Source organism: Pan paniscus, chromosome 2, assembly GCF_029289425.2.
Source record: "Pan paniscus chromosome 2, NHGRI_mPanPan1-v2.0_pri, whole genome shotgun sequence".
In the NCBI taxonomy this organism is placed as follows: domain Eukaryota; kingdom Metazoa; phylum Chordata; class Mammalia; order Primates; family Hominidae; genus Pan; species Pan paniscus.
Window position 1 is genome coordinate 98,792,034 of NC_085926.1, and position 16,869 is coordinate 98,808,902.

The window sequence follows — 16,869 nt, forward strand, 5'->3', positions numbered from 1 at the left end:
CCAAAACTGTCTCCACATTAGCAAATATCCTGGGGAAGGGATGGGAGTTGAAAATTACCCCCCATTTGAGAACTACTGCTCCAGACAAAACCCTCTAGAAACTCGAAGACCTTTTTATGATTCTGAACAATACATTAAGCTATTACATTACTTTTCCTCAGTGGCAACCGAATCTATCTGCATCTCCCTTATGTGACAGAGCTTATTTACTGAGAGATGTAAAGAACTAATTACTCTGTGGGAGGAGTGGGTAAAACACAACTCCCTGACACAGGTAGAAATTTCTCCCATGCAGAGCTCCAGAGGATACAATTTTCCACTCTGCAAAAAACTAAAGGAAGAACCACCAAGTGTTGGAACACCTGGGATCCAAAGACAGAATTGAGAGGCCGGATATACCTGTGTAGGACTCTGATATCTCAGGCTCATCTGATGTTGTAGGGCTTGAGAAAACATCGTAAGTTGCTTTAAAAAAAAAAAAAAAAGTCAAAACAAGAGAGATGTTAATTTTGGTTAAATTTGATTAATTTAGAAAGATTACATGACATGTTGTAATGCTGGTTGAAGGACGGTTTTATGTAGGTGCTGGTGCATTTTGGCTCCAGGCTGCCAGCCTTGTCACTAACATCTAAGCACCGAAACTCGCCTTTGGTCCTTTTTTGCTCTGAACCGCAGGATTTTATATAGTGAGCCCTGATGCTGGCCTCCGGGGTGATGAGAACATAGTGCTATATATTTATAATCATGCAGTGCCAGCTGTAAATCAAAGAGCTGCAAAGAGTATAAACATAAATAAAGTCAGATGGCAGTTTGGGGAGAGATTTTTAAAGAAGGAAAACAGCAGTCCCATTGAGGCAATTTGCCCAAAGTCTATTGCTCAGTCTTTCTGCTTAGTAAAAGTTACTGTTACGATATCTTATGTATGGACAGCACTTCACAGTTTGCAGAGACTTACTCATACATCAACTTATTGAACCCTCTTAACATCCCTGAGAAATAGGTGAGGTAGGCAGTAGCCCCACTTTATAGATAATAGGAGGTTATCTCCATTTTTTAGATAACCAAGTTGTGGTTTATAGCATGAACACATCTGCCAGTGGTCACACACTGAAATTGTCCCATCCAGTGTGTTTTCCTTTCCTTCAGCAGGACCAGAAACAGCAGGGCTAAAACCAGGATTCTCTTTTGGCACCTTCCCCTCCTGACATGTTACCTAGAGGCAGCTTTCTGTGCTTCTCCATAGAGCCATGAGCCTTTCTCCAGTTTGGGCAGGTTTAAAGATAAATTTTCTATTCTGTACGAAGGAAAGTAGGATGAGTTTAAATATAAAGATTGACTTATTTTAATATGGGGATAATTTTCATGTTCACATAAGAGTTGAACCTGCAAGCAAAAACAGCATCACAAAGTGTTCTCTTTCCTGTACAAACAGCTGTCACTGTGGTCACGAGGGATATAGAGAACACATGAATTATTACGAGGTAGATGTTGCTTTTCTTGTCCATTCAAAATGGCAGCACAGAAATCAAGAAGAAAGGAGCTCACAGGAAGACGTAGTCATTAGGGTTACTTGTAATTCAATGACAGTTTAATGCTTTTGAGCCAGTGCTGGTTGAAGCTGTAAGAAAGATAGTATCAGACCATGTGACATCCTCTGAAAGTAGACAGCATTTTATATTGTACTACATACTAAAGAGGCAGGAAATACATTGCAATGTGTGAAGGTGAATCTACTATTTCACAAAATCCTCAAAAATAGCAAGAATATTGTGAGTTAAAGATATGCACACATTCTGAGAATGCATCTATTATATTGTAATGTCAAGTTTCCTTTAGCCTTGCTGTCATTTTAAAAGGTCAGATAAGAATGACTAATTTTTTAAAAGATTAATCAAAAGTGCCCGCAATTTCTGATCTTAAGCTTATTTTCAGCCAATTTCAAGTCATGGATCTGGCACGGTCAGCTCTATCTCCTACAAAATAAGAAAAACTTTGCCAACTTGTATTTAATCCTCTCACACTAGGTAAGAAACTATGAGTTAATGGCTTTTTATTTCTATTGTTGCTTTTGAAAAATGTCATGACTGTCTTTCTTTGTTATCCTAACTCCTAAAGCTCCCTTCCATTTAGTGACATTGGACCAATTTTGCTATAGTCTGTATTTTGTTCCAAAAGATGATATTTATTCACTCTTTTTACCTATTTTTCATATTTACAATTTCTTTTCAATCAGGAGGCTCCAAGCCAGGCATCCATCTCCCCTCGTTATTCCCATAAGGCATTCGCTGGGGAAAGAAGCCTTTCTTCCATCATCCTTTGGCAACTGTGGCTCAAATCTGGAAGTTCCCAATTTTCAGGGATCCCTTAACTTCCAAACATTTTATCAAATATACTTAAGACAAAAATAAGACATTTGCCAGCATACTTTGTTTTTAATATTTCTATTTCTGTAGTTTCCAAGAGTTGGAAATAAAAAGAGTGCTAAAAATCCACATATGCCACTAAAAGATTTATGTTGTTTGGTCAGCTTTAAGCAGCACACCACACCTCATTTCATTTATGAGTTAAACAAGATCTTTTGATTCAGAAGTAAAGAGATTGCCTGGGCGTGGTGGCTCATGTCTGTAATCCAAACACTTTGGGAGGCCGAGGCGGGTAAATCCCTTGAGGTTAGGAGTTCGAGACCAGCCTGACCAGGAGAGTGAAGCCCTGTCTCTACTAAAAAAAAAATAATAATACAAAAATTATCCAGGCCTGGGATGGCGGGCACCTGTGGTCCCAGCTACTCGGGAGGCACGAGAATCTCTTGAAACTGGGAGGCAGAGCCTGCAGTGAGCTGAGATCACGCCACTGCACTCTAGCCTGCGCGACAGCAACTCCATAACAACAACAACAACAACAAAAAGAGATGTCGGGGGAGAGGACAGTGTTGAAATAGAGTTCTTTGAAAAGCTCCCTAACAATCAACAGATCTTGATTTCTTTATAAAACCCTTCTATATACATGCCTATACCTGAGAAAAATTCATGAAATTGTTAGGCCTGGTTTCTAAAAGCTACACTAGCTATAAAATTGATAAGTAGCCAAGAGTTAAGGGTGAACCCTTCTGTATGGTAGCCTGTAAATTATCATATATTATTACTTAGAGGCAAACGTCTATCACTATGCTTATTGTAGTGGGTGAAATGCTACAGCTATAAGACATTAAGCAGTATTTCTGATTTTGCATTCACAGAACATACATGGGACCAAAAGTTGTAGGTTAAATCGAATGCAACAAATAAAATAGATAATTCAATTTACAGGTTATAAAAGTCAACATTAGATTATTTCAAAAAATAGTAATGACTTACAGTCGTAACTAAGTTTTACTTTCAGATTTTCCAGAGGAAAAAATAATATGAAATAACTTGCATTACCATTTGCTCTACACCTTCTTAAAACTACTTTGTTAAATTATGTTTTTTTTTCCTCCAGATGGAGTCTTGCTCTGTCGCCCAGACTGGAGTGAAATGGCAAGATCTCAGCTCACTGCAACCTCCGCCTCCCAGGTTCAAGTGACTCTCCTGCCTCAGCCTCCTGAGTAGCTGGGATTACAGGCATGTGCCACCACACCTGGCTAATTTTTTGTATTTTTAGTAGAGACAGGGTTTCATCATGTTGGCCAGGCTGGCTTCAAACTCCTGACCTTGTGATCCGCCCACCTTGGCCTCCCAAAGTGCTGGGATTACAGGCACAAGCCACTGTGTCCAGCCCTAAATTATGTTTTGTTGATAGTATATTTTAGTTTTAATTTGAAAAACTGACTAGATGCAAAGCCCCCAATAAAAATGCCCTGATACTGCTCTGGAAACATGTGATGGCATACAGGCAAACCATTGCAAATGATCAAGACTTTATCTTATTCAAATCCTTTGAATATTCATAACTATGTGAAAACTTCCTTTTTAACGTTAACTCTTAGACAAAAGACCTCATTAATGGAGAAATTGTGTCTATCATGCTCATTATGCTCATCACGACTTACTTAATCCAGAAACTGGTACATGGTGGATACTCAGCAGAATTAATCTGCAAGATGTCCATTACAATAAACAGTAACAGTGAGTTTGATGGTTGGGTAGCTTAAGCTCTTAGTAAGGATAACTTTCTGGCTTAGTTTGGAGAATAAATGAAAACATGTCTTTTAATTATGTTATGATGTGCACGTGTGTACACACAAATCTCTTCTTCTACTACACAGATACCTGGCATACACTTGTGTAGACATACCCTGTCATGGAAATGGAATTCTAAAAAAAATATATGAAGGAGCAATGAGAAAAATACAGCAAGTAGCTAGAGGAGAAAAACAATACCACACACAGAGTTCACAGTACCACTTAAATACATTGATAATGCTTTCTTCAGTGAGTGGAAAAACAAAATACCTTTCTAGTTGGCCTTGAAATTTGTGAAAATATTGCCTGCAAGAAAATATTCATTAAAATGTTCATGAAATAAAATTAAAGGCTGAAGATATAAATGTCTTCAAAGCCACAGTGAATCTACAAAACATCTGCTATACCTGAAATCTGTTTTCCTACTCTCAAAGCATCAACACCACAACCTACTCCTTCGTTTTCTCCTCTTTTGAACTCAATCCAGTTGGGTGGGCCAGATCTGTGCTAATCAACACCTTACAGGGCAGACAGATAATAAATGAGCATGTCCTTATATGTTTACTTCTTTTCAACCACTCTTAGCAAACCACCTGCTGCCAAAACTTTCTAACCAATCTACTACTCCTTGGGCATACTGATGACTGCAGCTTTCAAGCCTTGAAATGATATATAGGACTCAATACAGATGCAATTTACTCTACTTCTACAAAGTACTGTAAGAATTTAACACTGAAAATAATTAGTGATGACCTCCTAAAGGAAGCTCCCAAAGAAAAATCTAATGGAAAAACTGAAGCTGACCATGCTTGGTTCTCTCTGTCAAGGGAAGTCTCTACAAGATAACTGTATATGATTCAAGAGGAAATTATACCAGAATAAGTAGCAGCTTAGTAACAAGTAACAGTAAAGTTGGAGCAACATTTGGTTTTTCTGGACACTTGGGAGAAGAACAGGCAGGAGGATTTCCTAAGGATGAAAACAAACACTTCAAATTAATGGGTTTGCAAGCATTGTCTTTATTTGCTTTTGAAACTCTCCTGGTACTCAGTGATGGTCTTTTAAGGTTACAATTAAGTAAATTAAGGAGGCTTAACACTTATGGCATTATCAAACCAGAAACAAAAAACTCATTTCCACATAACCTCCCAACCCATATTAAGTCTTTAGAAGTCGTGCACACACCCATCTGTGGGATGATAAATACATGGCATTTATGCTGCTTCGCCTTCCCTGGTGCCCACAGAAAACACAGCAAGTTGATAGTGGCATTATTTTGCTCATTGATCCAAGAAGGACCTCAGAGCCCAGTTTATAGAGTGATTCTTGCTGCCACCGTAACTGAAGAGAGAGACTATGTGATATGATTTACCATCCTTGCTGTAGGGGTAATAGGTCATTAGGCTATTCCCAGGGGGCGGCACAACCTCTGAGTAATACTGCATGTCTTTTCTATTCTCAAACTTTTTTTTACAAGTGAAATGAAGACCCATAGATCATTTGGTATGATTGTATACATATAAAATGAGCTTAGAGTTTTTTTCTTCTCTCCTCCTCATCTTTTATTAAGTAATTTAAAAGCATAATTGCTATTATTGATTATATGTAGCAATTCAGGAAGTTGGGATAAACAGTATGATGTGAAGGGGTGGCAGCCAATGCAAGATTTCATTGTATTAAGGAAATGAAAACAAGGCACTCCTTTATATATTGTGCATTATATTAAGTAATTTATACATTATTTCTAAGACGTAACCACCTGGTGAAAAATTTATACCTTATTTCCATTTTATAGATGGAACAAGTTATTTAACTGGTAGTTGAGCTGGCTATTAACCTAGCTCTATCCCACCTTAGATCTCACAGATTTGTGATCACATTCACAACGAGAATAAGCTTCAGGGACTGGCTGGCCTCTCACAGATCATGTGATGTTTCTTATACACCATATCTGGAAGGCACATGGCCCCAGTAATAACATTTAATTTCCTCAGTTGTAAAGGCTGTTCTCAAATTTTCAGAGCAAGCTATATGTCATTGCTTTACTTTTAACTTGGAGTGGTTTATTGAATAAAATATTAGGAAAGAAATGAATGAGCCTAATTTTTCCCCCCCTCTAACCCATTCAGAGTTAAGTTCCTTTTGTATCACTTTAAGATAAAAGACAATAATTCTGCCAGTTTCTAGGGACTTTGGAAGTCTCAATATGATGGTATATAATAGCCCCTTGAATCTCCTAGAAGAAAATTGCTATGCAAACACAAATTATTGTATTCCAGTAGAGAAATGATCCAACAAGCAGGTGCACATACGTGCACATGCACAATTCATCTGAATGGAAGACACTGAGAACTTTTCTAGCGCTTGCTCCTTAACAACACTGAGATTATACTTAACTAGCTATATGTTTTACAATAAAACATGAACCAATTTTATTGCATCATCAGAAAGACTGACTTTTTGTGAAATATTGTCACAAGCAGTTAAGTTCTAAAGTGTGGTCAACTTCCTCTAGATACAAAATTTATAGGTAATTTTATATTCTGATACATAATTATAGAGAAGGTTTTCATGATTACCTTTATATATTTTAAGGAAAGTTAGATTTGCCAAGGGAATCAAAATCAATCAATTTCATTTCAACATACTTTATAGAAGGTTTAATGCAAAATGCAATTCCAAATAATGAAATCACAAAATGCAGCACTAATGACAGATCAGGACAAATAGGCTGAATGCAGGAAGAATATATTTGATGACTACACATCTCAGATTTCCTGGGATATTCCAAATTTCAAATATTCTGTCCCCTGGTTGCCAAAAACTGTTGAAATGACCCAGGAATTTCAATATTCAGTGTGCAAGTTAGAATTTTCATAGAGTCTTTTATATCCAAGAATGGTACAGAAATCTTTTTGAGTACACATATTCTGATTTGCTGATATAGAATATGTTGAAAACAAATCCAGAAAATAGTAAAGCAAAATAAACTTTACAAAAAGTACGATAAATCTCATTTAATGGCTGATAAAGAGAAAAGCAGCCCCTGGCATCCAGGAGCTGGTCTAGTACCCACAGGTAGGCTGTGGTGTTTGTTCTCCTGTTGAACATCAACAATTCCAAAGGATGCCAATATCAGACAAGACCACTCTCTGATCATGATGGATCAAGACAAAAACAAGACCAGTCTCTAATTATGTGGCACACAGACAAAAACATGAACATCACCCAGAGCACAAACATTACCCTCCCCACCTTCTGGCTGATACGAGTAGATGTGGCTTCTCAACCAGTCACAGCTTTAGCTTCCCTCTGCTGGTCTTGCCTTCTAATTAAGAATTATGAAGACATTCAATCACAGAATTACTCCCAATTTCTGACTGCATCCAATTCAGAGCAAAGTTTTACTGCCTTGGACCCTTCCCTCAATCATTTAACACAAGACAAACTCTTACAATAAGTCTTTCCTATCATCTTCTAAGAGATCCCCCAGTTTATCATGGTCTGTGTTCTCCATCATTGTAATAAGTAAATGAATGTAAATTTGTTCAACTACAAGTGTGTTCTGCTGGTCGTTGGCTGAAAGGAATTGATATAGTAAATATAGATGCATCATACCCCAACAGAGAAAACAGAATGTGCTCATTTGGCTGTAATAATGTCATTAATACCAGTTAAAAATATTAGGTTGGTGCAAATGTAGTTGTGGCTTTTGCCATTAAAAGTAATGGCAAAAACTGCAATTATGTTTGCACCAACCTATATAATGTTTCTTTAACAGATACTGCAACTAAAAATGGGATTCATGGTTTTGTGGACCACCATTTAAACACTATCTCTACCTCTCTCTTTTCTCAGTTCTCAAAATAGTTGCTTTAGGAAGCTGTGTGAGTAATTGGAAAATAAAATACCTATTATGTATGTTGAAACTAAATGGGAAATAGAACATTAGTACACATGTAAATTTGCACAAAATCAGAAGAAACAAAGGCTGAAATAAAAGGGCTACATAAATATACCACTCTTTAAATCACAGATACTACATTTGTTATTAAATTTTAATTTGAAATTTAACGTAAGTTAGGAAGATGCCACAGAGCACTTACACTAGAAATGGAAGCGTTGCACACTAGCAGAAACAAGAGATACTTAACTACCCACTTTGACAAATCAAGCTTGTATTGATTTGAGGCCCATGGTGCTATAACCAACTACACCCGATGATTCTTACTGGTACCATGTAAAAACACTATAAACTACATCGATAAGGTAGCGCTTCTCAAACTTTAATGTTCAATACAAAAATTAGCCAGGCATGGTGGCAGGTGCCTGTAATCTCAGCTACTCAGGAGGCTGAGGCAGGAGAATCGCTTGAACCCAGGAGGCAAAGGTTGCAGTGAGCCGAGATCGCACCCATCGCACTCCAGCCTGGGAGACAAGAGCAAACTCCATCTCAAAAAACAAAAACAAAAACAAAAACTTTAATGTTCATATCGCCTGGGCATCTTATTGGAAAGCAGATCTTGTTTCAATAGATCTAGAGTGGAGCCCAAGTTCTGCCTTTTCAACAAGTTCCCGGGTGATGCCAAATGCTATTGGACTGAGGATCATGCTAAGTAGCAAAGACATAAAAATTAACTGTTATAAGGCAGGATGGGAAGATTCTAGGGCTAATGTTAATATGTGCAATCACATACTGTACTGTTATTACAGTTTTTGACAAGTCTCAATTCTTTGTCTAGAGAGGGTTGGGAGTTCTCAGTTGGAAGTTCTCTGGCGACCTAAGGTTGCCCTGTCAGTAGTGTAGCAGCTGAATAAAGAGTCAGTTTCCTGCTGCATTAGCCGCTGCTCATACTCCTTCAGGGCAAAACCAGAATATTCCTTTTTTGAATTAAAGGCAAAAGAAACCTTTCCTTTATTGGCATTTCTGATATCATCTATTTTCGTCTCATTGTAACTCTGTAACCTTCACATCCCAACATATTCTCCCCACTCCCCATTGCTTGGTTCAACTAGAGCCTTCATATATAATTCATATGCCAGGTATTAAAGTCTCGAAAATGGTTTCCTTGATGTTTTGGTTAGTTTGCTCTTGAATATTCATAGAAACCAAACATTGGATATTGCTTAAAGAAAACCCAGAAGAACCCCATGTTCCCCATGTTATAATCCAAAACCTAAAAGATGAAAGGGATCTAAAAGTTTATCTAGTCCCTAAATCCCCAAAGGCACTTGGCTCAGGTGCTCCTGAGGGATGTGGGAGTCACAGCCAGGGCTGTCACGGTGCAGCAGATAAACCATCACATATGCCCCTAGACTAGTTGTTGCATCATAATTACAATGCAGCTGCACCTGGGTGATGGCTACTGAACCCAGAGGCTCAGTATGAAATTCAACTCAGAACCCAGATTTTAGACCCAGGCGACTTGGATTGCTAAAGGGGTTTTTGCACCCACTTTAGTTAATTGCACTAGAATTTTAGAGTCAGTGACTAGGGAAACCAAGACTTAGATACAGTTTGAGGCTTCTCTGGATAAGCGAACAAGCATGGCCAACTTTCAAGTGTGTTCCCACTTAAGGAAACTAGGGGTGACTATAATAGACATATTCCCTTAATTTGATGTCATCTTCTATCTTTTGCAGACATCTGAGCCCATTACATATACTAGAGAAAGGATAATTTCACCAAGATCTGTGAGGGCTCATGCTCATCCTTTCTCAAACCCAGTCCTCTGCTGGACTCTGGAGAACACCACAAAATGCTGCTGCATTTAAGTTCATTACATGAAATGCCCAACTTCATTATACACTATATGATATGTACCCCAAATAAAGTCAAAACAACTAGAAGATTTACAAAAATTAAAATACAAATAAGCAAAACACAAAAATCATGGAAGTAATCATAAAGGATGGTGTTTCTGAGGTCTTCTTATAATTCTCATATGCTGAATACGCACTTTAGTTGACTGCTAGGCAATCAAAAGATGTATAGAATTTAATTGAGAAAAATATTTTTTGTAAAAGAAACATATCTCAATCAATTTTAATGATGGAACACAAGAATTCTCCACAGGAAAAAAAAAAGCCAATTGCTACAGTTTGCAAGAGAGGAAACCAATACCTTCCGAAAGTAGAGAAAAGTAGCCATCACATGGTTACTAGGAGAGCGAGGCCTGGAGCCAAGGTCTATTATTAACCGCAAGGACCTGTGGTCTCTCCTACATATCATGCTACACTTACAAATTTTAGAACTTACTATACTATCTTCACATAGTAAGCTCTTAAATGTTTATTTAATTATTTTGCCAAAAAGAAGCAAATATTCCCTGCAAGAGACTATGAAACTCATACTGTTAAATCAGACCCATGCTGATGCTTCTTATTTTGGTACTGTTTTCCTGTCACTAAAGAGATCTCTATCAATGAGCCAATTCATAGTTCATGTTCTGGCCACATTTCTAAGATGTTATAGTATCCAGAAATTAGAACAGGTGTCTTTAAAACATTCAAAACCATTTTGCTTTTGTAATGGGGAAAATGAGGTTCATCTCAGTATCAACAAATGTATGATAGTTTTTCCATTTATTACAAAGCATAATGATAATCAATTAAGGAACCTATAAAAACAATAAGTTACTCAATATTCCTTGTTATAATCGATTTTTTTAAGAAAAGGATTTAATTACCAGTTTGAGGCTGCAGAACTTTGGAATCTTCAGATATTTTAGCTGTAGGCACAATCCATGGCTTTTCACTTGAAGCTATATTGAAAAGAAATGGAATTTGCTGAAGATTTTTTTTTTTTAACAGGAGAACGAGACAGAAATAGGTTGCTGGTATGGTTAAGTGGCTACCAGAAGCCTGCAGTATACCAATACAATAAAAAGTGATTATATATCAGTAAGAAATCAGTATGTATCCATCCAGAGAACATTTGATTAGTGGTCAGAGAGAGACCAGAGTTTGGTGTCAGACTGTCAGCATTTTTAAGGACAAAAAGCTAAGTGGATTATGTGGAATTAAGACTGATGGGTTTTACTGAATTTGCAGAAAATCCAAATAGATTTATTAAAAAAAAAATCAAATCAACCATTTGTTTGCCTAACTATCAGTTCATGAGGTTTCCAGAAATAAGATGCAGTAAATGTGTCCTGCAGAATTAAGCAATCACCACCCACAGCCTTAATATTAAATTTAAGGTACTCTTATTACCCAATGTGCCCCTAGGTTTCTCAAAAGGGAAGGGTGTTTTTGCCTCAGGAAATTCTGGAAGGCTTTTTGGAGCTGTAATGAAACACATAAAGAAAGTTACGACCTGAGGTGAAAGTAACAGAAAAGATTTTTAAAATTTTAAGCTTGCAAAAACAAAAGCAAACACAAAAAGGCAAATCATGTTAAGAGACCATTAGTAGTATTTGTTACATCTACGTTTCAATGTTGAATATAAGAAAGTTTCTTTTTCAGTTTTTTACAGTTAAGTGACTAAATTTAAGCTACTGTATTTGGACTCTTCTTTCCACCCTTATTAAACCAGTTTGCTGATTTCTTCAGCTACGTTTATGTGTGTTCTTAAATATATTTCATTTAAATTTAAACCAAGCAAACACATCTGAACTAGAAAATGTCCATCTGAAAGCTTTTAAAAATAGAGTTTTGGTAACTACGGTGGCTTTATATGTAAGCTCCTCCCCCCATCTTTTTTTTTTTTTTTTTTTTTTTTTGAAGTGGAGTCTCGCTCTGTCACCCAGGTTGCAGTGCGTGGCACGATCTTGGCTCACTGCAACCTCCACCTCCTGGGTTCAAGTGATTCTCCTGTCTCAGCCTCCTGGGTAGCTGGGATTACAGGCGCATGCCACCATGCCAGTCTAATTTTTGTATTTTTAATAGAGACGGGGTTTCACCAGGTTGGCCAGGGTGGTCTTGAACTACTGACCTCAGGCAATCCACCTGCCTCAGCCTCCCAAAGTGTTGGGCTTACAGGCATGAGCCGCTGCACCCTGCCCTCATTTTTTTCATACTTCACTCAGAAGAATTCTAAGAATTCTAAGAAGCAGTCTGCAGAAATATCATAAATATATCTTCTCTGTTAAGAGAGACAATAGAGTAAACACATTTACAAAAAATACAGAAATGATCAATTTGTTCAGTGACATATTGATTCTGAATTAAAAGAATCAAACATAATATTAAAATATGACCACTTAAAAGAAAAACAACCCAACCAAACAATTTGTCATAGGGAGAGCCTCTTTGGGATCCTAAACTTGAAGACTGTGTCACCTTTAAGGGACTGGGTATAAATTAGCGTAATTAATTCAAAAGACTTCTTTGAAGCATGCATACAATATCCAAGGTAATAATAAAGCTGCAGTATTTATTATTTTTTACCTAGAGTGCTCAGTGGCAATTCAAACTGAGGTATTAGAATAGTTTGCAATGTTTCCGGGGTCCTTTTGCTGAGAACTACAATAAAAAAGAGCGCAGTTAGCAACTCCTGGACTTGGGTTTTGATGTTGTGGCTTAACCATGATCATGCACAGCAAGCTTTGTAACAGACTCTTGCACACAGAGCAGCCAATACCTTTAATGGAAATAACCTTCCCTGGAAAAGTTACATAGCTGTTAAAATATGAAGGTGTACATTCAAAGGGCAGTGGTGTGGCTGAGAAGATCAACATCAAATTACAGAACAAAACACATGCTGCTCCTTTTCTTCAGGGGAAAGAGAACAACAAAGCAAGTTAGATTCTCCTGGGCTAAGAAACAACAAACATGGGTGCCATGAAATTCTTGTTTAAAAGCATGACACTTTTGGGGATTCTTCCCAAATTTAGTACGCACAAGACTTCCCAAAGCCACTCTAAGCAGAAAGCACAGAGTCAAGACTTCCAGGTTTCCTCCATTCTCCCCCAAGATTTGGGAGTTAAAAGGCTGGTATTCTGTCTGTATAACCCAGAGACTGGTTAAAAAGGGCATTTAGTTAGCAATTAGCATCCAGATTTGCCCAGAAGGTCAGTCACCAGGATCAGCCATGTGGTTAACTCTTCAGTGGAATCTGTCCAAGAAAGAGGAAGGTTAACCACTGCCAGGAAGGAAGGAAAAGGAGAAAGTGGGGAGGGAGAGAGAAGTTAAGGCACCAGGTTTCTTTTCTGTGAGTCCTGGGAGTTATTTCGTTGTTACTTTTGTTTTTTTAGAAAAAAAAAGTTCTTAGAATTACCCAGTGTTGTTTCTGAAACATCTAATGCACTAGACGTAGTGGGTTTAGTGCTTCTTGGAACTGTTTCAGGAGTCACTGAAAGGTAAAAAGCACAACTTTACAAATTAAGATAAAGTGAAGCAACCAAAGACCAGGAGACACATTCTGTTGCCTTTTAGAATTAGTGTCTGATATTTGTATAGCCCATTTCTTTTTGTGTTACTATGTAAAGAGCTCCTTGGCTTGTCTCAAGTGCCTGAGCTGACACTCCTCTCCAACTGGTCCTTTCTGGGTTTGCTTTCTATCCAAAAGAGCACTCCGACCTGACTTTCATTGAAACACTTATAAGCTTAATAATAATTTTAAATCTGCCTTTTTCTTTATCACCAGGGCTTAGTACAATACCTGGGATAGAGTAAACAAGCACATGATTATAGTTTATTACTTTTTAAATCATTTATTGAAGAATCTGAAGGATAATCAAGATAATAGTTTATTAAACGAATAAATGGGCAAATGAAAGGATGACTCTGGGCTAAAAGTCTCACTTAGAGCTACCACATTATAAGACTTCTCTCTTACACTGCAATGAATATGCAAAGCTTGAAAATGAATTGAAATTATGATCAGAATTTAAATGCTCAGCCACAGATTTGTCCCAAATGCTAGATTAAAGGTAATAAAAAGCTCAATTAAAAAGCTCACACTCCTTCCCCACCAGCCAGTCAACACTTTTGGAGAAATAAGAACTAAGATCACTGGGATCTGAAATGAATTGAGAGCCAGAAAGCCCCGGAATGTTGCAGGGCAAGAACACAAAATAAACACAATAACCCTGAGTAATAAGTTGTGGTGTTTTCCTAAGTGTTTCTGAAGTGGAAAACTCTGAGGAGGGTTTGGCAGAGGACTAAAAACATGTAGACTCTCCCATCAGAAATGCTGCCAAGAGAAAAAAGTATAATTGGGGAAAGTGGGTAGAATCTTTGAGGGAGAAAGGGATTTGGAGTCCCTATAGAGCCATGCCTATGCTTTTCTGGATATTGATCACGTATACGAAAGTCAAAAACCATCTAGGAATTTCATCCAAATGGGTCACTCCAGTAGCTATACCTCTGCTCCGACTCCCATGAAGGTGGGGATGAAAGGTTCATCTCTTTTCTTTGGAAAAGGACCATATTCATCTTGCTCTCTCAGACATATTCCTACTTGAATGGATTTCTTGAAGTTATTTTACTGCCACAACAACTTTTATCTTCTCTGGACCAGTTACGAGTCCAAAAGTTTAGTAAAAGGTACATCATCAATATTTCAAGTTATAGGATTTTGTGGACTAAAAAATTCACTACAGATCGGAGTGACTCTGCTAAATATAGATTGTGGGAAATTCTTGCCAGATGTCTGTTTCATCAGGTCCTGGATAAGGTGGTACTACTCTGGCAAAAACTCTAGCTCAAAGATTAATGCCTCCCCCCCTGGACTGGACTTGAGTAGTTCATTAATAGAAGAGATGCTGAATGTTTGTTAGTAATGGTGATAAACTATGGAGAAAATGCTTACTGCATTGATTCTTTAAAGGATTGTTACTGAACTATTCTATATTCTCTACACTAGGATTGCTAAAGTTCCAGAGACATTTGTTTCTAAATGATTCCAGGGTATTTTCATAGATATTAAGCTATGGATTTGTGAAGAATATATGGCATTTTGCTACACTGACCACTTGTAAAAGTGTAGAAATGAAAAACGGTCTAATGTCATCATACGAAAGAACAGCACCAAACTTGTGGTATGATGTTTTTAATATAAAAATATTTCAGTGTTGAACTAATAATTTTTATTTAGAGTAAAAAATACAGCTTCTGTATTACATATCAGTTATGTGATTCCATACTCCATTTTGCAGCTATTGTTTTCCCAAACGTTAGAGACCTAGAATCTCCTACTGTTTTGCATTTATGATCAAAATGTATTTCCTACTGGCTCTTTACTGAAAAAAAGACTGCAGATTAGTATTTGAAAAAAAGCATTTTTTCTTTTCTCAAGGTCAACAACATAGCGATCTCATTACCTGTTGTGGGTCGTGCTGAGATTTTTTCAACCTCTGGTGTTTTAGATTCGGCAGGTAATGCCAAGGTTTCATTCTTAGCTAAAAAGTCAGAGAACAAACAATTTATCTCACTTGCAGTGTCCAAAAATACCTCCCTCAATGCATAATCAAGTAGCAGACTAAAAATCTAATCTCACACTCCTTCCCCACTAGCCAGTCAACAACTTTATTGTGTATCTCTAGCAGGAACTAATATAAGTCTTCAAAATTCTTTCTTATTAACCCTACATAATTCTTTCTTATTAACCCTAGGTAATTCTTTAAGATCTAAACTGGCATTGAAATGAAGAAAAAAAATCACAACCCAATACTTGGATACATCTCAAGTCATCTGATTGATAAATAGAATTTCTGGAAGGCATAGGTTGTATTGCAAATGCTTCCTGGAATTTTATATTCAAGTACTCCCAATTTTAAAAAATCAACCTATAGAAAATTTCCGGCCGGGCATAGTGGCTCATGCTTGTAATGCCAGCACTTTGGGAGGCAGAGGCGGGTGGATCACGAGGTCAGGAGATTGAGACCATCCTGACTAACACGGTGAAACCCTGTCTCTACTAAATATACAAAAAATTAGCCGGGCGTGGTGGTGGGCACCTGTAGTCCCAGCTACTCTGGAGGCTGAGGCAGGAGAATGGCGTGAACCCGGGAGGTGGAGCTTGCAGTGAGCCGAGATCGCGCCACTGCACTCCAGCCTGGGCGACAGAGCGAGACCCCGTCTCAAAAAAAAAAAAAAAAAGAAAAGAAAAAAAAAAGAAAATTTCCATTATTATACATGGTAAAAAAATGTAATAAGTTATGACATTGAGATTTTAGAAAACCACAAACAACACACATAGGAAACTAAGCTATTTGAAAATATTTGTGGCAAAAAATTTAACAGTAAATTTTATTTGAGCCTCATATTAATGTAGATCTTCTCTTTTAATCTCTGTGGGAATTCAGTACAAAGAATAATTTTTTCCATTTTTCCTCTTTATGCAACTGTTTGAGAAACTTCATTTTAAAATGTAGATGTTCTTTTTCAAAGAAAGTAACATTTCTAAGCCAGTGTTCCCCAGCGATTATGGTATTCCCCATTTGAAAGGGTATAATTAGGATTAATTCTATTCAGTTATTTTCTGTGTTGTATCATAATATTACCTGCTCATAATATTTTGAAACAGTCTAGTGGCATGAAAGAATTCATGCCCCTTTGGGATACCCTGATCATGCCACCTTGAGCTGATCACATAATCGGACAGGATTTTTCAGAGTCCTAAGGCTATACAGAACTTAGATTTCCCAACTTTGGCACTATTGATATTTGAGGCTAGATGATTTTTTTGTATGGGTGGCTGGCCTGTATACTGTAGGATGTTGAAGAGTATTCTTGGCTTCTACCCATTGGATTCCAATAGTGC

The 16,869-nt window shown here is 37.4% G+C and overlaps 1 protein-coding gene across 7 annotated transcripts in view; it reads right to left on the minus strand.

The window, feature by feature from the left end:
- ABI3BP (ABI family member 3 binding protein) overlaps window positions 1-16,869 on the minus strand; it is a 244,470-nt gene that overhangs the window by 102,371 nt on the left and 125,230 nt on the right. For 4 of the 7 annotated variants that reach the window (XM_034957020.3, XM_034957021.3, XM_034957019.3 and 1 more), the window contains exons 10-15: window positions 15,428-15,505; window positions 13,381-13,455; window positions 12,552-12,626; window positions 11,376-11,447; window positions 10,850-10,924; window positions 400-465 (exon numbers count right to left, since the gene is read on the minus strand). In XM_034957020.3, coding sequence (XP_034812911.2) covers window positions 400-465; window positions 10,850-10,924; window positions 11,376-11,447; window positions 12,552-12,626; window positions 13,381-13,455; window positions 15,428-15,505 — 441 coding nt within the window. The remainder of the gene's footprint in view (window positions 1-399; window positions 466-10,849; window positions 10,925-11,375; window positions 11,448-12,551; window positions 12,627-13,380; window positions 13,456-15,427; window positions 15,506-16,869) is intronic. The other 3 variants (XM_055110210.2, XM_063602876.1, XM_024928067.4) reach the window with 1 other exon arrangement.